This window comes from Bremia lactucae, linkage group LG18 (genome assembly GCF_004359215.1).
Source record: "Bremia lactucae strain SF5 linkage group LG18, whole genome shotgun sequence".
NCBI lineage: Eukaryota > Oomycota > Peronosporomycetes > Peronosporales > Peronosporaceae > Bremia > Bremia lactucae.
Genome location: NC_090627.1, coordinates 1,331,009 through 1,354,564, shown reverse-complemented (window position 1 = coordinate 1,354,564; position 23,556 = coordinate 1,331,009). Strand labels below are relative to the sequence as shown.

Below are 23,556 nucleotides of genomic sequence, written 5' to 3'. Positions count from 1 at the left end.
AGACTCAGGCGTAGATTGACTACGAGTGCTACCGAGTGTAGCGGAGCTACCTCGTCCCTTAAGTCAGAGAAAGAATTTTAGCCTCAGAGAGCCTCTTCGTTCAATAGAACTATTGGGTTTAACAACTTAGGAATTCGTACAAGCTATTAGAGCTTAATGAATCCTAGTTCAAGGGTTCAGGGGTTCGTAGAACCAATGTATCTCAGAAAGGCTTCTATCTGTCACAGATCAATGCGCAAGCCTTAAAAAGACACTAGACGCTTTAAGAACAAAAGGGGAACTCAACTTTTTTAATTAATTAAATCTTTAGACCTTACCGTACCTAATTTTAAGATAAATTTTGGTCGCCAGATAAAGATCTGGCGGCGACCACATTTGTTACCCATAATACAATGGGATTTTGATAATCAACTATTTTAAAGTAAAATAAAGGGTATTTTACCCACATAGTAAATGTACCACAACAACGGCTTTCCAACCAATGTGTGCCTCATTACAGAGGCAGTCAAAAACACGTCCATTTGGGCGAGCGCGCGTAGACAGGCACAACCGCGTCCCTGATTGCGCATGAAATGCAACGTCAACATTTGTTGGTATTCCTTATGTCTAACATTAACACCATTTTGTTCGGTATTGAGGTTTCGACCTCCAAGCGATACGGAGCCTTACATTCGACCAGCACCATTTGTTGGACACATTGCTGAGCTCTATATGTAGGCGGGCACGTCGTAATGCGGCCACGCTCTACTTAGACACACACCCTAGCACAGCGAGGAAGCGGTTTAACCAGCTTCTCTTGCGCGCAGTGAGGTAGTTGTGTGGGCGCGCAAGCGACCTCACCCAACGCACTAAGTACTCCGGTTAACTGTCGTCACGGGAGCGGTAATCCGGCTCCTCGTGCGCACTTACCAAGCAGGATGTAGTTTTCAGACTGGTTTATATTTTTAATCATATTAAATACAAGTACCTATTTTTACCAATCGAAATGTCATCTCTATAGATAACAATATGTATTGCGAGCGTATCTTTCTAGATACCTCGCGTAACGGATGACGCTAGGCGTCATCCCTCGTAATGTGAATGCACCGATGTGCATCACATACACAAGGGTTGGTCACAAATGTGCACCACACCCGAGTGCTGGGTCTAGTTACTATAATTTAGTAATTGACCATCCCCTTAAGTACACCAAGTGTACTTAACGGGAACTGTGTTACATTCGGGCAACTTTAGCCCGTTACACTCTAGGCACGTTTTTTAAATTGTTATGACATAGGCGGCCAATATACTAATGGCATAAGGCCTTTCGGTGCGCGTTCTCTTTTAGCAACGCCAAATAGGCAGCCTCCGCATGTATAATTAGCTGTACTCGAAATAGCGGGACCAAGCCGGGCACATTCTTAGACTCGGCTTTGATATTGTCGATTACCAGATCAGGAGCAAGCTTGGTATGAGCGAGCGTAAATTTTTATGCATACGCCAACAGCTGACGCTTACCTAAATGTAGCGATAGTGTGAACGACTATCAGTAGACAGCGAAGGCCTACATGATACCTGCATCTTCCTACGATGTTCCGCTATAAAAATATGCTGCAGCGAGTGTATGCTCGAGATTTTGCTCGACCTCTAAAATGAAGATTGCGTGGGCTAAAATTGAAGCTTCATTGTAAGGGTGGTCGATTTGGTCATTTTCGCCTCGCGAACCAGATGCGAAGATTTTCATTGATCTTCCTATCCGACGAATTTAATTAAACCGATGATAGGATTCAATTCAGGCATCAGTAAATCAGCCTGAGCCGGCACGTTGATCTTAGTGTAGGCTTTAATCAAGAGCATTCTCATCGACATGCCTCTAACTGAGCGCTTTTCACTGGGATGCCCTGCGTAAACATGTGACGGATTCGCTCAGGAACAACTTACCATGCATCTTACGCAGTACTCATAATAAGTGTATTTTAATCGGGGGGAATTACCTCAAACGTCGCAAATGAATCTCGCGCTGGAACGGAGATAGTGTGCAGCACAAGGAACACCTGTTTATTTTACTTAGCTAGCTCTACGTCGTAACTAAGTATACTTACTAAACAATGTAGAGCAATAAGAAACTGTTTCTTGTCGTCATTATTTTTAATATTGATATCCTTCTATGGCTATTATGGCGGTAGGCTCCGAGCCACGTAGACCTTTATCCAAATGTAAACTAGAATCGGTTGCCGCACTCGATCTTTACAGCCTTACCAAATATACATCAGCCAAAGGATCATACTTCCCTAAAATTTTACTTAGTTAAATTGTATACCAACTGGCATTCTTTCTTAATTTTAATAACGACCTGGCAATAAAATTCAATTTAAATAACTATATAAAATATTCAAAACATAACTACCCTACGTTCTTCCGATCACTTTCTTAAAATGGACCCGCAGCAGTCGACAATGTTTACAACGTTATCGGAATGGCGCCGGGACCTCTTGTGTGGAATGGGGGTAAATTACGACTGAATTAATTTAGTTTTACTAACCGATACTTTTGGTTCACTCCTTAAGGTATCGCCTATCCTAAATCTAATTCTTACGAAGTATCATATCTCCTAATTGCGCAAACCTTATACTTGTTTTAATTATGGCGCATATGTAAATTTGAATTAAAGAAAATGAATGGTTCAATAGATGAATCGAAATGAGTGGCCAAGGGCTTAGCGAGTTAACTGGTCCTGACATCCTCCCCGATTTGATCTCTCGTTGACGCTGATTGAAGTCGGCGACGAGGTCCTTCCAGTGGGAGACATGGCGAATATTTTTCTCTTTTTCTTAGCTTGCTTCTTCCTTAGTTTCGCCATGCCATTGTACGAGCCAGTATGGTTAGCGATTGAGTTGGCTTTCTTCAACAGACGTTCAATAACTTGAAAATGATCCGCTGTGCCATTATCCACGAATTGTGATGCTTTCGGTATCGGGCGACTTCGAAACCTTTCCGGTGTCGGTTCATACTTGATAGAACATCAACATTAAAGGTTGGAATAATCCTATTCATAGTTTGTGGTAACTCAAGCTTGCCACATTAGAATTAAACATTTTGATAGTTTCGAATGGTTCCACCTTTCTTGCCGCAATCTTGGCTCTTGGTGTCCCATATTTTTCGCAGCGTGTTTAAACGATATTTTGCGAGTATCAAGTATAAGTAGATCTCCAACTTTGAATTCGACCTGATTTATTCGGCGCTTTTGATCGTAATATTGCTTTTGCGAAGCTTGTGCTATCAACAGATTTCTGCGAGCCTGATCGATGATATTTGCTCGTACTTCGATAAACTCTTTTGCGTAAACGTCAATATCCTTTGGTTGACTAGTCCAGCCCAGTGACTTTTGCCATGCAGAGCGTTCCCTTCTTCCCGTATCTATTTCAAAGGAAGAGTATCCAGTAGATGCACGAACCAGTATAGACGCATACTCTATGCTTCCCAAGTGTTCGGTCCTGTCAGTGCCATGGTAAGATGCTATGCGATTGAGTGCGTCTTCTACCACAAGGTTCTGGCGCTCGGTCTGTCCATCGGCTTAAGCCCGATAAGCGGTTGTAATACTTAGACGAACACCGATGATCGTCATCAATGACTTCGAAAACATGGACGTGAACTTGCTATCTCGGTCACTGATATTAACTGCGGGAATACCATGGTGTCGAATGACAGCATCAAAAAATACTTTTGCTGTGGTGCATGCATCGTCCTTATCGTGCACTGCTGCATACTTCGTGCGTTTGGAAAACTTATCGACAACAGTTAGGATGGCAAATCCATTGGAAACAGGAAGCCCTCTTATAAAGTCCATTGATACCACTTGCCAGCAAGCATCCGGTATTGGAATTGGCATAAGTAATACGTTGTTTTTTTGTTAATTATCATGTTTCCGACGTGCGCAGGTTTCCCAAGTTTTGACATATTCCTTGACGTTTCTCTGCAACGATTTCCGGTAATACCACTGAGCAACTCGCAAGAATGTTCTGCGATTGCCCGGCAGAGCAGCTATTGCCGAATTATCATATTTCGATATTACATTCGTTCGCAAGCGGTTGTTGTTGAGCACGCAAAGACGTTTAATGTGCGCAAAAACAACAATTTCTCTTGCTTCACAATCAATAAACTTGTTTCGGAGCTTTTCCATGCTTCTTTAGGCAATTCTGGCAAAGCCTTATTGAAGTAGCTTACGAACTTCTGTTGACAACTCGCCATACGACACTGTCATTAAGGCAGCAACTTGCAGAGTCTCAGCTTCCTCCCGGGGCAGAGTTGGCACCGAGGGCGAACAAAGTAAACGTGTACCTCGTTGTTGGCAACTAGAAAATCGCACTTATGAAAGCGGATATTGTCCACGACAGAATCATCAGGCCGGCGCGAAAGCGCATCAGCTACAACGTTTAAAGCACCATTAATGTGGTGTATAGTAAACGCGTATTGAGCGAAGGTGGTCAAGTATCGAGCCAACTTCGGCGAGACTGACGGATGATGAAGAAGCCAAGAGCAGGCGCTATTGCCCATTTTTCTAACCCCTCTTTTATTGCAAATAGATCCTTCTCACGAGCAGGCCAACTAATCTCACGGATTCCAAGTTTCTTTGAGTAAAACGCTACTGGATGGTCATGTCTATTGATAAATTGCGATAAGTCGCCACCAATGCACGACCCCGATGCATCCGTAGTGAGAACAAACGGGCGTGAAGAGTTAGGCAAAGTCAGCACAGGTGCAGCTTGTAAGGCAGACTTCAGCCTTACGAGCAAATCCTCTTGTTCTGCATTCAAGACCCATGAAAAATCTTTCCTAACGAGATGGCTCAACGGCAGAACTATTTGCGCAAACTGATGAATAAAGCGGCGATAATAACAAGCAAGACCAAGAAAACTTTGCGATTCCTTTACAGAGGTAAGTGAAGGCCACTTCGCGATTGCTTCCGCCTTTGTTTTCGATAAATAATCCGTCACCAGAAACAGCGTGCCCCAAAAAGCTGACCTCTTGACGCGCGAACTTGCACTTACCAATGTGAGCGAAGAGTATTCACTTGCGTAAGACGTCGAACACGATAGCATGAAATAATTGACCCCAGTATTACATTAAAAGTAATTAATAGCCAATGGTGTCAGGGTTATGAATGTTCAGATAATTTAGAATTTTCAGAAGTACCTTTTTTTGAGACGGAAAAGATGCATGTACCATCCAAATATACAACAACGAATGAGAACTTTTCAAAAAGAACACGCATCAAGCGCGACGAAATGCGAGGCATTCCAGCAAGGCCCATCGGCGCAACGCACCACTGATATGTCTCATTTGATTTACGAAACGCAGTGTACGTTTTGCTATCCGGATGAATATGCCTCTGATGGTACCCTTGAGCTAAGTCAATGACTGTGAAGTAGCTCATACCATACATCTTATCGAATAATTTATCGATTCGCGGCAAAGGTATTTTAGGGACGACTGACGTTGAGTTGACGTAACGAAAGCCAATCACCCAACTGAGCAAAATGTTCGCGTTTCCGGATCGAATCCATTCCGAACGAGATACACCTCGTACCGATCGTTGGGTCATTTTAAGGAATGCCGAAGATGTTTGATACCCAAAGCGAGTCTGAAAGCTCGATCTATCCGCATGAAAGGTTCTCATCGACGAACTTCTGTAAAGCCTTTTGTTCAGCTTGTGAAAGTCGAAATGGCGAACGATTACTCGGTTGCACACCGGGCTGTATATTGATACCAAACTCCACCGACCGATGAGGAGGCAATGAATTCGGTAACTTTTCTGGGAATACATCTTTATAGGAATCGAGTAAAGCCTTCAATCGTTTTCACGAGGTTTTGTAAATTCCGACTCTTGATAAATTTTGACACGATAGACTTCTTCAAATTGTGATGTCTTCAATTTCCTTAAGAAGTCAGCAGAGGAATAATGACCGATTCACAACCTCATCATATGGTATGTCACCACTTTTGAACGAAACTTGATGAGTACGTCAATTAATGATTGGCTCGTGCGCAGCACACCAGGGCTTACCCGGAATTACATCATGGCAATTGCTCATTGGCCACTCAATGACCGGAACGTCAGAAATTCGATTATCATCAAATGGGCTATTGGCGACTCCTTTCTTCACTTATTTTTGGTGTTATTAGTGCCTTCGAAACGAGTGACTTGAAAGCCATTTCAGGACATGACGCATTGCAGCAAACTCGGCTTCACCCCATTGCATGTGGCGCCAGAATCGAGTATCATATTGACAGCACGATCGTCAAGATGACCCTTTTAGATGATCAAATCTTTTCCCGTGAAGGAAGCAAAGTCAGCTTCACATAGTGTGGTGATAGCTTCGTTTGACGCAGTCGCGATGGTTTCTTCTTTAACTGACTCATTCACGAAATAGTTGGCGTTCGCACGATCGCGACGATATCCGTTGCCGCGATTATTTTGCTGGTTCCTGCGCTTGTAACACTGCTGAATCGTGTGCCCCAGTATTTTGCAGTATGCACACTTTCGTTTATTTCGACGTCGATTATGGACGCAAGAAGACCTATTAAATGGCCGAGCATTGCCGATTTCCATCGGCTCTGGCTTCTTGTTTAATTCTCTGGCCACATTTTGTGGACCAGGACGAGGTTTTGTAGCGTTGTGGTGATGATAAACACCCGAATGTGTGCGTTCAAAATCGAGCGCCACAGTAATAGCATCCTACAGTGCGTTTCCCCGTCGATATTGAACTTCTTCTTGAGTTCTTGCTTTAAACCCTCGTTGAAAATAGATGAAATGTCAACTCGAGTCATGTCCTCAACTTGCGAAATAATGTGTCGAGATTTCGCAATGTAGTCCGTTAAGCCTTTGCAATTGGCTTGTCTCAGCCGATGCAGATCGTCTCGAAGACGTTGTTGCAGATCCGCAAAGACGAATTGTTTTTTTTTCACTGCTAGAGAAAACTCATCGGCTGAGTGAATTTCTTTTTTGATGCAGCAAGAGCCATTGTGCTGCTGGTCCTCGCAATGAGCTTCCTAGTACGGCAAGTACTTGAGGAGCCTTTGCGTCCTCTTTCCACTTCTTACCGTGCGCAATAAAATATTGCTGTACTTGCGCGTAATAAAGGCGAACCGACTCTTCGCTTTTTCCGCTTTACGTCGGCATCCTTAGCCCGTCCACCTTAAGCCCACCTATCTTTTAGGAATTAGCGAATGTTTTGATTAACTCTTGTTGTTGCTGTAGCATGTGCATCATTTGCTGCATTAGCTCGGCGTTTGAGGGTTGCCCATAATGGAAGAAGAATGTGTTCGGAACTATAAAAAGACTAGGCTCTTAAGTTGAACCGAAGATCCTTAAAAATGGTGCGCTCGGCTTCTTCTAAAAGCGCGTATACCTCGTGTAACGGAGCTGATAAGGTGGACTCTTGCTTGGGCAGGCATCCTTTCTCCTTGGTGAGTTGCTTTGCTAAGATCTTTGCAATGCGTCGGGCCTTTTGTAATGCGTCGGGTCTTTTGTAATGACGCAGGCAAATCGTTCGCAGTCTTTGCAGACTTTTCACCGTACTCAAAGAGGAAAGCCTTACTACAGTAGTATGGAATCTGATTATTAGCTTTTAGCTTTTTGCTCATAAATCTCAACGACTTTCTTTAGCCATTAAGCGTAATGGGTAAGAGATTCAATCTTATTCCAGATGGATTAACTGTTTCACCGTGTTAAGCCGGTCCCAACCTCACACAGACTAAGCGACTATATCTGTCAGGCAGACGCTTAGAGTTACAGTGGATACTGAAGCCACACAATCAAAACTGCTACGCAGCGCTTCCAAAGGAATGGAGCAGTTGACTGCGAGCGGAAATTCCCACGCTACAAGCAGTACGTTACTGGCTGCGAGTGGAATCCCTTACGCTACAAGTAGTGCTGGGCAATCCAACGCAGTGCAATCCAGCGAAGCGCGAACGGACGGCAAAGAAGCGAGCGGACGGCGAAGAAGCGAGCAGACGGCGAAGAAGCGAGTAGACGGCGAAGAAGCGAGCGGACGGCGAAGAAGCGAGCGGACGGCGAAGAAGCGAGCGGACGGCGAAGAAGCGAGCGGAAGACCAACAAGTGGTACCACTTGTGAGGAATGAGGGTAAATTACGACTGAATTATTTTTTTTGCTTTACTAGCCGATACTTTTGGCTCATCCTCTAAGGATCGCCTATCCTAAATCTAATTATTACTAAGTATCATCTCTCCTTATTGCGCCAACCTTTTTACTTGTTTTTATTATGGCGCATATGTAATTTGAATCAATAGAAAAGGAATGGTATAAAAGATAAATCGAAATGAGTGGTCATGGGCTCAGCGAGTTGAATGGTCCTGACAATCTCGCGCTGGGACGGAGATAGTGTGCGGTACAAGGAACACCTGTTTATTTTACTTAGCTAGCACTACGTCGTAACGAAGTATACTTACTAAACAGTGTAGAGCAAATTAGAGACTGTTTCTTGTCGTCGTTATTTTTAATATTCATATCCTTCTATGGCTAGTATGAAGGACTTAGACCTTTGTCCATCTGTAAACTAGAATCGGTTGCCGCACTCTATCTCTACAGCCTTACCAAATATACATCAGCCAAAGGATCATGTTTTCCTAAAATTTTACTTAGTTAAACTGTTTGCTAACTGGCATTCTTTTTTTTAATTAATAACGATCTGGCAATAAAATCCATTCAAATAACAAAATAAAAATTTCCAAAAAATAACCTACCCCCCGTTCTTCCGAACACTTTCTTGAACAGGATCCGCAGCAGTCGACAAAGTTTAGCAACGATGTCGGACTGGCGCCGTGATCTTCAGCTCGTGGGCGTCGTTTTCATAGTCACCACGGCGCTATTAGGCGTGATGTTGCACTCGCTGGTAATCTCGACGCTCACAGACACCGAGTGGCTCGCGCTTCGACTGCCTACAACGCTCGAGGCAGCTCAAGAGCTAGGCAAGACCCTTCAGAGCTTCTCCGAGCGCCAACGAGGTTCACTTTTGCTCGCACACATGGGCTGCTATCTATACCTGCAAACATTTGCGATTCCGGGCACCGTATTTTTCAATCTATTGGGCGGCGCGTTGTTTGGGATGACGCTGGGATTTCCTCTGTGCTTGGCTAACAACACACTGGGATCGGTCTTTATGTTTCTCCTTTCGCGGCGTTTTGGCTACCGCGTCGTCACGCACTTTTTTCCGCAAAAACTCGATCGCTTAAGAAGTATATTGGACGCACATCGCGACGAAATGGCGCTGAATATGATATTCCTGCGCGTATTTCCATTCACCCCCAATTGGTTTATTAACATGGCGTCGCCCCACTTGGCCATTCCGCTAGGCCAATTTACGTTAGGCCCGCTATTTGGGCTCGTTCCGTACAATTTCCTGAGCTGCAAAGCTGGGCTTATTCTGCGCGAGCTACGATCGCGTGGAGACATTATTGATAGCGCCACGACGATGCAGCTTATAGTGGTTGCTATCGTAGGTGGCCTTGTGCTCCCAAGACTAAAGAGGCGTTTTGCCACGACCACTGGTACCAAGCATGATTAAATTGAGTGTTTAAATTACGTTTGTCTTGTCCAAGTTTTTGCTGAATTGAGTAAGTTTCAGATAATTAAAAAAATCTAAAAGCTATCATTCAGCGTGTATCAAACGCACTATTTTTTTTTTTGTTCGTCGGGACCAAGCTAGACAAAATAAATGTCAGAGATACTTCTTATTCATTCGACGCCAGGCCAATTAGGTCTGCAGAGCTCTTATTGGGTTTGACTATCACAAGGTGCGTAATTAGATCCCGAATTTTCAGTATTTAAAATGCTAGACACGGGCGGATTTTAATTTTTTTCTGACAGACTGTAATCGTGAAGGTCTTCTTTCGTTGGAATGGATATGCAAATCTTTTAGATTATTATTAGAGTATACAATTATACGAGTAGTCTGCGCTGGTGCTCCCTCGCACTGCAGCAGCAATTTTCAATTATTTTGTTTGGCGGGAGTTGTTATACCTTTTAACGATTACTTTCAAACAGAAAAAAAGTTATCGCGATTACAACTTAAGATTCTGGAATGTGATGCTAAAAATTAATGGCTAGAACACTGCGATGTAAGAAATAGCTAATTAATTTCAAGGGAAAGCACAATATCGTTCAAGCTAATGCGAGGTTTAAATCAAGCTGTCGACGTCCTAACTGCAATAAGCCACGAAAATGCAGGCTGTTTTCCGTATCAAAACAAAAGCAGCCGACCGGCCGTGATGGCAAAAGGTGGTTCTACCAAGAGAATTCAAGGTGCCTTCCTCTAATATTTTAAGCGCAAATAGGTTTTCATCCGACTTCTATACAAACACGTAAAAACTCGCGGTACTCAAAAGTGATTAGCAAGCAACTTAACGATTTAGAGGTATGCCAGCGTCGACGTCCTGTCATGTAAAAAGACGCATTCTTCACATTGCCGTATTAAGACGCAATTTTTTTTGCGAAGTCTTCGGGGCCGTGTAGGAGTCACTTAGCTTGCTCATCACCAAATAAAAAAATGCTCTTCGATCAATCGCTGCAAACTTTCATGTTCCTCGCGAAACAAACTTTTGCGCAATATTGGACGCATATTCCCAAAAACAGTTTATTATTTGCGACTGAACTTCATTGCAATGTGCGCTCATGAATGTGTTGGAGGTCTCCGCATTGCATAATTCAGAGGAGTGCTATTATGTAAGGCACGAAAATATTCTAGATCGTGTTTTTCTGTCACATGCAACAGGCTTTCTAGCTACTGGTAGCGTTAAAGACTTGCATTGGCCTTGTATGCAAATTGCCTGAGGTCACTTTAGGTTTTCCGACACTATTTAAATAACTCATGTTACAGCTCTCCCGTGACCTCAAGAGCAAACGGTTGTATCAGACGATGTACTGTATGTACAGTATTATTTACGCTACTTTTTTTTTGCAGTTTCCATTTTGAGGTTGTCAAGGATGTAAGAAACTATTTTAAATTTTAAATTTGAGCTATTATGGAGTATTAAGCGGCTAAAAAAGCATCTTCGGCTACTATTGCTTGTCAGCTTGAAAATAAAAAAAGTTTTGAAGCAATAATGGACTACGTACCTAATATCACGCTGTACAAGAAATGACTCAAAACCAATAAAAACAACACTCTTCGCCTTGCGTCATGGCCTTCATGTCGGTAGCTCGTCAGGCACGCGCCACTTCTCGATTCCTCTATTCCCGTATGCGCGTTTGTCCTCTTGTAGCTAATGAGCAATTCTTGCAGCGAACGAAGTGGCAGCGCTTGCCCTGTGCGATGGAGTCTCCGATCCTATCGACTCGAGTAGGCTTTTTGCGAACAAAGGTGAGCGAGCGTGTGGTCCTGCCAGAAGAGAACGAAATTGAACCTACGCTAGCATTTGACGACAGTGAAATGACAATTGAAGATGCTTCGATTGAAAACTTGCTGAAAGAGCTCAATGAAGTTTTTGAAATTATTGCTGCTGTGCCACTGATGGATGAAGAGGAGTATGGGGAAGTGCGCCAACACTTTGAGAGTGGCAGTGGTCTTGATGAGATTGATGAACGTGGGTATAATATTAAAGCTGGGACGCATAAGATTTGGAAGGGTGAGCGCGACCTTACAAAGATTGTTGAGGGATTGGATACCGATTCGGCCCAGATTCTGCAGCGTATCCTGCTCCACACGCTTAATATTGAGAGAAAAGTGCGTGAGATGCTCTCGAATGGTGGAGTTGATCCCGATGACAAAGATGAGTTGCAAGAAGACAATCAGGTCATTTGAGATTGTCCGTTAAAAAAGAAGTCATCTCGACACCATCAAGGTATTGCGGAGATCTTGGTCGAGCCCGCGTGCTTTGCTTTTGCTCTTAACTTTTGATTCGACACAGGCAATCAAGACGTCTAAGTCCCGTATAAATGATGTACGTATACTTGCACCATTGATAAATTCTCCTTATCTTATGTTAGAAATAAAGAACGATTGTAAGAATACCTCGCCGTAAAATGCACAAGAAAATGGGCAACATGTAATTTCAGGCATGACCCGAATTTGTGCTCATTACGAAAAACGCATATTTTGCTCTCAAAAAAAGTGATAAATAATTTTATTCATTCTTGCCTTCAGGGCTCTGAAAAGCGGTGGTAATGGGCTTCGTCGCACTAGCTCGTCAGACGCTTATCGTTTCTCGCTTCCAAATGCACGCGTCTACACGCTTAAGCACAGCAATTCCCTGGCAACAAATGCATAAGCACCGCGTGCCTTGCTCTATCGACCCTCCATTCCTATCAACCCGAACCAGCAGCATTAGTTTTGTACGAACAAAAGTCAGCGAACGCACGCTCCGTCGGAAGAAATTACGCGTCAACAAGAGCCAAAAAGGAGTCAAGGTGCCAATTCTTAAAGAAACGTTGCGCAAGCTCTATTTGCGTACGCATCCGGATCTCTTTGGACAGTATCCAACGCAGCAGCGCGCAAATGAGGAATCGTACAAAGAGCTCTTGGGCATCCTGGACGCCATTGAGAAACACAATCAATTTCCCCCAGCCAAGACCTTAAAACTTCCATTTTTTTTAAAAACACCTATCGAGGGTGAATTTAAAGAAGTCGAGTTGCAACTACGCACGACGGGAGGTGCATGTAATACGTTGGTAGAGGAGGCATTGGGTCAATTTTTCAGCAACTGTGGGCTCCCTGAGGTCTTTCAATGGGACAAAGGAAGCTGGGGCAAAAGTGTAGGTAAACACGCAGTAGAGAATCCAAATTTAGGCTTTGAAAAGGAAGATGAAACGCATGAGAACGACCGTCACGAGGCCAAGCGCGAAGAACGGCATTCTTCAGCTCCGGCTTATAATCCCGTGGATCGTAAAGCACCAGAAGATCATTCGATTGAAAAGGTTCTGAATGAGTTAGACGACACGTTGCAGCTTATTGCTGTCGTGCCATATCTTGACGACGACGACAAGCAACAGCAAGCTATTAAAACTCATTTTGAACACGGATCAGGTCTCGATGACCTCGATGCTCAAGGGTATTCACTGAAAGCGGGAGTTATTCAATTGTGGCAAGGCGAACGGAATCTACAGGCACTGATTCCTGGATTAGATGGCGACTCGGCGATTCTAATGCAGCGAATTTTGCTTCATACCGTCGATATTGAAAAGCGTCTCGAGAACGTCATTGCTCAAAGCTCCTTGGACGTTACGAGATTCACTGCGGAAGCTTGTAATCAACAGAGCGAGTAAAGATTCTTGGATGACTTTATCGATAAAAGATTATCGCGTTATGTGGGCATTTACAATGAATTAATTGTTAAGCACTGAACTTACATGCCCAAATGCACAAAAGATGACACGGCACTAGGACCTGCACCCAGGATTGGAAAGAATAGTGAATTACTTCTTTGAGTCGCTGTCCTAGACAGGAATTAGCTCTTACATAACATCGAGTGACCCGGGGCCGTCAGTTTAGCACGAAATGGAACGGGGTGTACCGTTAAAACATGAATATTATTTCTGTAAGAGAAAATAATAAAGAAGTATTTACGTTGGAATTGTTATATTCAACTTAAATTCCTAGGTACTTAATTGAAGTAATAAAAAAAAAACCTACCACTTAAGTGTGCTTCATATATATGTGACCCACCCTTATGTATGTGATGCACATTGGTACATCCTAGCGTCATCCGCTATGCGAAATACCCAAAAACGATACGCTCGCAGCACATATTAGTCTATCTACAAAGACGGCATTTATGCTAGGTAATAACAGAAATTTATATTTAATGCGATTAAATATAAATCAGTCTTAAACTTACAATATACTTGATAAGTTTGCACGAGGAGCCGGATTACCGCTCCCGTGACGACACTTTTATCAGTGTACTTCGTGAGTTGGGTGAGGTCGCTAAGGCGCCCACCACAAACCTCACTGCACGTGAGAGAAGGCGGTAAATCGTCGAAGGTGTGTGCGTGCGTAGTACGTGGCAGCTTTAAGTAGCGCCCGTCTACACTTGGTGGAACTTGAAATCCTTCCCACGACCCGCATCTTTGAGCGTGTACGTGAGGATGAGCCTCAATATCGATTGGACTCATTTCCCCCCACCTCCGAACATCATCGGGAGTTGGCTGAGCAGACGGCGCAGGGACTTAGGGAACAAGCCATGGCCAGGGTCTTGGGTAGTCTCCTGAGCAACATGTTACTCAGTTGGAGCAGTTTGACGCACTCATGCTCGGACAGCGAAGGGTCGCGTCCGAGGCACAAAGCCATGCTACGGCGGAGTCTGTCACACAGACTCAGGATGAGCTAAGGCGAGAGCAGGCTCGAAGCGAGGCTTTCAACAGGACTGTTAAGATGCTCTCCGCTCTCAGCCGAGGCTTATTCGGATGGACCCGCCCAAGTTCGATGGAACTGCAGCGCGCACGATATCCATCGGCTGTTAGCAGTAAAGCAATGCGGTGTGTCGCAGCTAATCGAAGATGACAGCCCGATGGTGCCGTACTCCATGTCGCACCCGCGCGGTAAAGCCTCAGAGTGGGCTTACTCGGCGGGTATAGCGTATTCAAGGTGTTCCCTTCATGGGCGATTATAAGACAAAGACTCGCGCCATGTGCCAGCCACCAAACAACGAGGTGTTGCATAAGGTGCGCGTTTTCGGGGCGTGGCAGGCGAAGCGATCTATGCAAGAGCATGTGCAGGAGATGCACTAGCTGTCGGGATCAATTACCGTAGGTCCGATTGGGGAGCACATAAAAGTGCCCAAGTTTATGAACGGAATACGTCATGGCTCATCGTGACAGGCTCTTATTAGAAAGGTGCCGTCAACGATGGAATCCAAATTGCCTTAGTTGAGGAGAAATTTTACAACAGTGCCTCGGCGATAGCTTGGTATAAGCCGTCGGCCGAGAGAACAGGTGTCACTTCCATGGAGTTGGGCAATGCAGACGTTGTCTGTCACAAATGTGGCAAGCGCAGTCATATGAGCGCTGCTATGCCTGGGCCCCTGCTGGGGCGAAGACGCCCAGCAAGAGGAATCCCTTTCCGAAGAGCGATGGCAATAACCAGCGTGCGAGACGCATGAGTCCGCATCTACCACTGAGGGGTCGAAAAAATGCAGGAGAAAGCTGAGGTAAATCGCTTTAGCTTCATCGATGGCCTGTTATGGCATCAGCTGTCACCTTGTGATTCCTTGGGAATCTATGTGCCTCATGACACAGACCTCAAGCTGATGACCCTTCACGAGCTCCATGATGCGCCATCTAGTGGGCATCTGGGCCGTGAAAAGACATTCTTACGAGTGTCAGAGAAATTTTGGTGAACGCACTTATTTAGATGGGTGGCCAACTATATTCGCTCTTGCGAACAGTGTCAGCATAAAGCCTGCACCGTCCAGCAGTGCGCCACTGAAGCCGCTACCGATTCCAACCAACTGTTGGAAGTCAGTAAGTCTAGACTTCACATTAGGGTCGGACGGGGCTCGTCGTCTTCGTAAACGGTCTAAGCAAGATGGTTCATTCAGCACCATGTAAGACATCGATCAAAGGCAAGTAGGCAGCTCTCTTGTCCTGGATCGCGTATACCGATTACACGAGATGGCCGAGTCCATAGTATTGGACCGGGATCAATGATTTACGTCTGGGTTTTGGCGACAAGTGCTTGGGCTGCTAGGTGGCGAGTTCCCCATGTCGACTGCAGACCATCCTCAGATCAATGGCCAAACAGAACGTGCCAATCAGGTCGTGGTGGATAAATAGATATAATGGCCTATACCTATTTATGGATAAGATTTCTGAACATTACTATGTAAGTAATATTCTCCAAATATTCTCTACCTTTTAGATAATATATTAATAAACTATTTATAAGTGTTAATTTTATGTAACGATACACCCCGTCGTAGCATGCGTGCGGCCCAGAACATCTAAGGGCATCCCAGACCTGTTATTGCCTCCAACTTCCTTTGGTTTGATTACCCAAAAGTCCATCTAAGAAGTCCACACACCTACCAAAAATGGTAAGCGGAACTATTTAGCACGAGCCGGATTACCGCTCCCGTGAAGACACTTAATCAAAGTACTTAGTGCGTTAGGTGAAGTCGCTAACGCGCCCACCGCAACTACCTCACTGCACGCAAAAGAAGCTGGTTAAACCGCCTCCTCGCTGTGCTATGGTGTGTGTATAAGTAGAGCGTGGCCGCATTACGACGTGCCCGCTTGCAGTTTACTGATGCCTGAATTGAGTCCTGAGCATTTATCGTTTAATTAAAATTCATCAGATAGGAAGATCAATAAAAATCTTGAGTCTGGTTCGCGAGGCGAAAATAGCCAAATCGACCACCCTTACAATGAAGCTTAAATTTTAGCCCACGCAATTTTAATTTTAGAGGTCGAGCATAATTTCGAGCGTACACTCGCTGCAGCATATATTTACAGCGGAACATCGTAGGAAGATGCAGGTATCATTTAGGCCTTCGCTGTCTACTGAAAGTCGTTTACGCTATCACTACATTTAGGTTAGCGTCAGCAGTTGGCGTATGCGTAAAATTTTAACGCTCGCTCATACCAGGCTTGCTCCTGATCTGGTAATCGACAATATCAAAGCCGGGTCTAAGAATGGGTCTGGCTTGGTCCCGCCTTTTCGAGTACAGCTAATCACACATGCGGAGGCTGCCTATTTGGCGTTACTCGAAGAGCAGCACGCGCACCGAAAGGCCTTATCAAATTACTATAGTGGCCGCTTATGCCATATACAACTTAAATAACGTTCCTATAAAGCTCAGCAGTGTGTCCAACAAATGGTGCTGGTCGAATGTACGGTTCCGTACCGCTTGGAGGTCGAAACCTCAATACCGAACAAAATGGAGTTAACGTTAGACATATGGAATATCATCAAATGTTGACGTTGCATTTTATGCGCAATCGGAGACGCGGTTGTGCCTGTTCACGCGCGCTCGCCCAAATCGACGTGTTTTTGACTGCCTCTGTAATGAGGCACACATTGGTTGGAGAACCGTTTTGTGGTACCTTTATTGTAATGGGGCACACATCGGTTGGAGAACCGTTGTTGTGGTACATTTACTTTATGGGTAAATACCCTTTTATTCTATTTTAAAATAATTAATTACTTAAATTCCATTTATTATGGGTAACAAATGTAGTCGCCGCCAGATATATATCTGGCGGCCGAAATCTATTTTGAATTAGCTACGGTAAGGTTTTGAATTTAAATTAAAATTAAAAATGCTGAGTTTTCCTTTTGATCTTGAAGTCTAAAAGTCTTCCTCTATCTTTAGCAGCGAAGAAGCTCCGCTACATCTGGTAGCACTAGTAGTCAATCTCTGAGTCTTTATAAGACTAAGCCTTCACTGAAATGGAAGAGGTCTCAAAACTTATAGAAGCGCAGGGCATAGCGTATGACAAGCTCAAAACTTTATTTGGGCTTGAATATGTAAAGTTCAGTATATTCAGGGACCAGAGGTTTTGCATGCAAGGGTTGAAACCTTCATGCGTACGAATCCTCCCCGATCGGCCAGGTTCAGGATCACCCTTGCGGCATCTATGCCAACTCGGTATATCTCTGTACCTCGAAGATAGAGCCATGGAGTGGGCACTCTCGTGCAGCGTCCATAGACGACGCTTTTTTTTCTCATGGGATTCGGTAATTCAGCAAATGACCAGCATGTTTGCACCGCCTGATTAGGCTTTACGCATACGATCACGGCTCATAGCGACTCGACAGGGTAAACGAGCCCTAGAGGACCATGCCCAGGAGTTGAGAACACTCATTGCATCTATGCTTCAAGGCCCGATGCAAGAAGCAACTATCGTAAATTTTTTTGGGGTTTCTCAATGAAGGCGTTGACCGTTCGGAATTATTACGACCCCATCCAGCTACTTTCGAAGACGCAATTGCCATAGCGCTACGCGCTGAGTTCGTCTTTAAGTCTGCTCGCGTTAGCCCGCCTATTTACCGAACAAGCTCTTCGAGCACATTGGTACCGTCTAATAGACCGGAATTCATGGATCTACGCCTCGTTGAGGAGGGAGAAAAGGCACTTCAAGCAGTGGAACAGCATGAAATCATTTGTAGATGTTGTATGTGCGGAAGCACGAAACATTTACGTCCGGCCTGTCCCCTACAAAATACTCGTAAAGCTCAAAATAGCACCAATTCCGACCTATACCAGAAATCTGGTACGGTGCGGAAAACGTCGATACCATGTAGGTGAAAACCGCTCTACTGGGGAAGACCTAGGCTCTGTTAAAACTCTAGGAGGTGAGAATAAATAGAATCTAGCCCCAATTAGATCGGTGAGAGTACAAGCCTGGCTGCTAGTCGCTTTAGCGACTGTAAAGGGTTTTGATAAGCCGTGGTCAATTATAATTGACTCAGGAGCGTCTTGCACTTATGCTTGACGTCTTTCGCTTGAGGGAAACTAATGCGTTGGGGACTTAAAGCGCATGAAAGTGATACAATCACTGCTCGCTTAGCGACTGGGACTCGTGTCACTGCTCCTAAAGTTTCTTGAATTTAGGCAAGAAGTTTCTGGACTTTGACAGTATGGAACGCTGCCTCGTCCTTAATCGAATTCGAGATATGATCCCATCCTTGGTATGGCCTGGATTAAACGCCATGAGTCACGGATCGATTGGAGGTCTAAGACCTTAGGCACCACGCGCAATGTTCCAAGCAAATTTCTGAGAAGTCATGAGCCCACCTTTGCTAGGAGACAAAAGCGCTATTGGCGCATATGACTGACTAAATTTATCAGTGTGTTAGACATTGTAATATCTGAGTTACTAAATCCAATGTTGAAAACATTTATTTTGGGCTTAACTCAGAAAAAGGAGTTGGAATGGCACGTATTCCGTCGAGTAGCAATTGTTTTAAAAACGATTCACTAAATGCTAAAAGCATTGTTGGCCTAAGACCGAGTCATCAAGGGTGTTATATCCCTGAGATACGTGGAGTGGCAAGTCTAAGTCCACCGTGGTCGGCCGAGGTGGCATCATGCTGAGTGTCAGTAGTGACATAATTGGCGGTTCGCCATGGCATTTCGGGTCAAACCCTTTTAATGCACGTGAAATGACACGTAAACGGTCGCTGGACAAGGAAGCTGAGTTACCTAATTCCTTGTCGGATGTCGAAGTAGACACCAGCTCTGGTATAGATCCCATACAGGCTGAAAATTTGAAGACGTGAATGTCCCAGCCTCTAAGAGGCGTATTGTCTCTACTCCAAGGCTGGCGAGACGCGAAGGGTCTATACCCTCGCAAAGTGATTTGAGTAAGGAATTGAATACGCTTGTAATGGTGTAACCGGTAGCATCGAGGCAGAAGTTAGCCTTGCGGCAATCCCTTCGTAACATGCTCTTCTGCAGTAGACGAAATGTCTATTGATGAGTGCGGCCGAGCCTTAAGGGCTAACGACCTATCTTAGATGGTAGTCATTCGACCTATGATTGAGTAAAACTCATCGTCACTTCTGGACGAAGCTGTCCTGGCCCGTCCTGGATGATACAAAAGCTGCATTAAGTGCGCGGAGTGAGTCATTGATCCTTAAAGATCCTACGGATCCACTTTATGTGTGGATCAAGGTATTCCAAGATGTGGTATATACCAATCCACCATCTGTTTTACCTGCGGATAGAGGTGTCCGTCATGAAATTGACTTGGTCAATACTGTGTCACACGACAGCGGCCTTTATCAAGGGAACAGTGTGACGTCATTAACGATTTCTTTCGTGCTAAGTACGAGGCGGGAATGGTACCCCGAGAGCAAATTTCCCCATTCGACACCAAAATTTTGTGTCAAAAAGCAAAAGGGTAAATAACGCATTGTACATGCTTATAATAAGCTGAATGCTGCCTCTATACCAGCACAAAACGTTATTCCTAGAACGGATGTTCAGAACAATGTGGTGGGATGTACAATGTACAGTGCACTTGACGGAGTCGATGGTCATGCGAACTAGCGTTATCCCGCTTACAGCGGTTAGCAGCACAGGCAGTATGCTATGGGAGTGGTTGGTTATGCCACAAGGGCTTTCTAATGCCCCGGCAATATTTAATCGTCTTGTGATGCAACTGTTCCGCCCTCATCGAGGTTATGCACCGACTTATTTTGATGACATTTTTGTCCATAGTCGTGCGGATCAGGTTCGGTCGGATATGAAAAACCAATTTGATCATTTGCGAGCTGTGCTTGAGTGTATGCGCACAAATGAACTATATGCCAATGCATCTAAATGCATTTTTAGCGCAGAAGAAATTCTTTTAGGGTGCTTTATTGAAAAGCGAGGCCTCAGAGCGGATCCCGCTAAGGTAAAAGCCATAGAAGATTGGCATGTTCCTAAAAATCAAATGAATTTGCTGAATTGGTTGGGTCTCGCCAATTATTTACACAAATTTAGCGAAAAATACTCTGATATGGCTAGGCCATTATCAAATCTCCTTAAAAAGGATACAGATTGGTGATGGACTTACCCAGAGCATAATGCCTTTCAAGCAGTAAAGGATAGACTTATCCATGCCCCGATTCTGGGACTGCCAAATCAAAATTGGCCTGTCAGTGTTGTCTGTGACGCATCGAATTTTGTTATTGGAAGTGCTCTGTTACAAACAAATAGTGACGGCATGAACGTGTCATTGCGTTCAAGTCTAGACAGCTCAAAGCTGCGAAAAAGAAGTACCCAGTTCATGACAAAGAGTTACTTGCAATAAAGTATGCTCTTATCAAATTCAGAGTTCATCTTCAAGCCTCTAAGCCTCTTGTTATATTACAGATCACGCGTCAGTACACACGACTTAGTCGTCCTATCTCTCACAGAGAATGCCCGATGGCTCTCCTTTTAGCCGAATACAACTTCGAGGTGAAGTATAAGCCTGAAAAGCAGAATGCTTTGGCTAATGCGCTATCACGCAGGCCGCTTTATAAGCTCCCTCATTTAACGGCTATTATGTCGTCTATTACTGAATTATTCCGTTCAGCTTACACCCTGGATGACCAGTGTATAGCTTTGCTATGAGCTCTAAATAACACTGAATCAGGCTCAAAATTGTCTTTACGTTTGCGTCACGGACGCTGTGGATCCTCCGCGCGTCGTTGTTCCTCATGATGAGAATTTAAAGTACTGAATCCTCCATGAGCCACACGATACTGTCCTTGGTGGTCATCTCGGTAGAGAAAAGAACTACGGCTCTGTAAGCCAGATTTATTGGTGGTTTAAACTTTTATAATGTACGTTCGCACATGCGAAACTTGCCAACGGGCTAAACCCTCGGCGCATGGTGCTGCGCCACTGGCAAGTCTGCCCGTACCCATTGGGTGTTGAGAGTCCATTAGTATGGATTTGATTTCGGTCTACATAAAGATTCGACCAGTAACTCCGGCATAGTTGTCTTTATTAACCGATTGAGCAAAATGGCACACTTAGCGGCTGTGCCGGATACCGTTGATGATGAAGGTACAGCAAGGCTGTTCATCGATCGCGTGTTTCGAAAACTCGGTTTGCCAGTGGCAATTGTTTGTGATCGTGACCCCCATTTCACGGTTAAATTCTGAAAATCAATTTTTTGAGTTCTTGGCACCAGATTGGACATGTCATCCGCGGACCATCCGCAGACCGATGGTCAAACCGAACGTGTCAATCGCGTCATTGAAGACGTTTTACGCAGCGTGTGTGCTCAGACACCAAAGCGCTGGAGCTCAATGCTCCAGTAGTGGAATTTGCGTTAAATAACGCTATCCATGCCTCTACAGGCTATACTCCGTTTTATATAAACGGTCTTACCCACCCGCGCGTTCCGTTTACGATACCAATGCGTGGTTCAGGGCTCGGTGGGGGAGAATTGGCCGATAGGCTTGCTGATATCAAACCTGTTACCGTTCGAAAACAAGTAAGCGAGTTTCTCGCGACGCGGTTTAGCGTCTTAAGACATGTAAGGGATACGATGGCTGATAGCCAAGACAAACAAAAAGAACAAGCGGATGCAAAAACAGAAGCTGTATTAATTCTTATATGGTCGGAGGCCGAGTTTTACTAAACGCTAAAAACCTACCTACCAACTTGGTTTCCGCGGTTTTCAAGACCAAATTGCTCCCGCGCTTTATTGGACCATTTACGGTCGTCGCAAGAAGGGCCTAGCTTATACGCTAAACCTTCCCAGCAAGCTGCGTCCACACCCAGTGTCTTACGTTGGCTTGCTTAAGCCATATCGGGACCCTTCCCACGTGGAACTGAAGGCGCTTGCGCCGAGACAGGCGGTCGTGCCGCAGATTGCTGCATCCTCACCAGGATGTCCAGCTGGCCCTAGGCTGCTGACGCTCCAGCGTCGAAAGACGGTCCCGAACCGCCTCAAAAAAGCTCTCAACCCGAGCAAGGACCTCACGAAGAAGTTGCACCTCGTGCCGTAGAGCATCGAATGCTTCCGCCGAAATTTCGGCCCCCTCCCGCGCTGCTTGATGCGCAGGGGAACCTTCAGTTTCATGTGGAGAAACTTTTAAAGCGACGTCGTCGTGAGGGTCAATACCAGTATCTGGTGAAGTGGCTAGGGTACCCCTCTTCTGAAAACTCTTGGGAGTTCGAGGTACATCTTCGGCAAGATTGCCCGTAGGCCGTTGACGTTTTTAAGCGCCAAGCTCAGGGTCAACTCGCGTCAAACGACGCTTCTCACCACTACTCGTGGGATTAGGTGGATCTAAAGCCTCAGTGCGGCTTCGATCCTTGGTTGTACAATTAACCGAAGCACTGAAAAATTGGCTAGGCCTTTCTTCGTTTTGTGGCATAAATGCCGAACGTAACTGGCCTTTGGCCTTAAGCTCAGCAAAGTCGAAACGAAGCTTCAGTTCCACACGAACATCACCTCTATCCGGAGACTCTCTGAATGAGACTTCGTTTTCAGTTCTTCTTTCGTTTGGAAACAAAATGATCGGAATTTCCCTCATGGAGGTCATTGAAGCCCCACGGGCTTGATCACGTAAACGCGTCAGATACTGGCTTCGCGTCATTACCTTCGGCGTAAGGTATTGCTCATGAAGAGCGTCTGAGCAGCAATCTTCTCCGGCGTCCTCGCCGGGTCACCAGAGATCCAGATGGCCAAGCTATGACCCGCTATCTCTTTGAGATGCTCGTCCGCACTAAGCGGAGTGAATCTATATTCACTATGAGCCTTAGCTTTCGCTATTTCGGTAGCTCGACGACGAGCTCTTTCCTCTATGAGGATTATTTGCTCTTGCTCTTCATCGAGCGGACACGTAATAATGTTGGACTCAGGGTACCGTGTCCTGCTCAATGCAGTTAAGACATCAGCGGCACCACGTTCTGGGAACGGATTCGGGGCTCGCCGACGTTCGTCCGGAGGAGAAGGCGTGAGCGAACGCCGCTCTTTTTCCTCCTCCTCTGATTGAGAGTGACTTTCAAAGTCCACCATTTCCTCATCGTCGAGGAAGGTGCTCAGAGTCTGTGACTCACGCTTGATTGTCATTAGACAAAGTAACGGAAAACACAACCAATCGATTAGCTGTTTAGTTCCAACCTCAAAG

General features: G+C 45.0%; 3 protein-coding genes across 3 annotated transcripts; all 3 read left to right on the top strand.

The window, feature by feature from the left end:
- Positions 1-8,805: 8,805 nt before the first annotated feature.
- Positions 8,806-9,564, top strand: CCR75_002215 (uncharacterized protein; the record flags this gene model as incomplete). The annotated part of the gene is made up of 1 exon (XM_067960313.1): positions 8,806-9,564. One exon carries the CDS (start codon positions 8,806-8,808, stop codon positions 9,562-9,564), a length of 759 nt encoding a protein of 252 aa, XP_067819792.1.
- Positions 9,565-11,178: 1,614 nt separating this feature from the next.
- CCR75_002216 (uncharacterized protein) lies at positions 11,179-11,799 on the top strand (the record flags this gene model as incomplete). Its single annotated transcript, XM_067960314.1, has 1 exon — positions 11,179-11,799. One exon carries the CDS (start codon positions 11,179-11,181, stop codon positions 11,797-11,799), a length of 621 nt encoding a protein of 206 aa, XP_067819793.1.
- A 362-nt stretch (positions 11,800-12,161) lies between these two features.
- Positions 12,162-13,259, top strand: CCR75_002217 (uncharacterized protein; the record flags this gene model as incomplete). Its single annotated transcript, XM_067960315.1, has 1 exon — positions 12,162-13,259. One exon carries the CDS (start codon positions 12,162-12,164, stop codon positions 13,257-13,259), a length of 1,098 nt encoding a protein of 365 aa, XP_067819794.1.
- Positions 13,260-23,556: the final 10,297 nt, after the last annotated feature.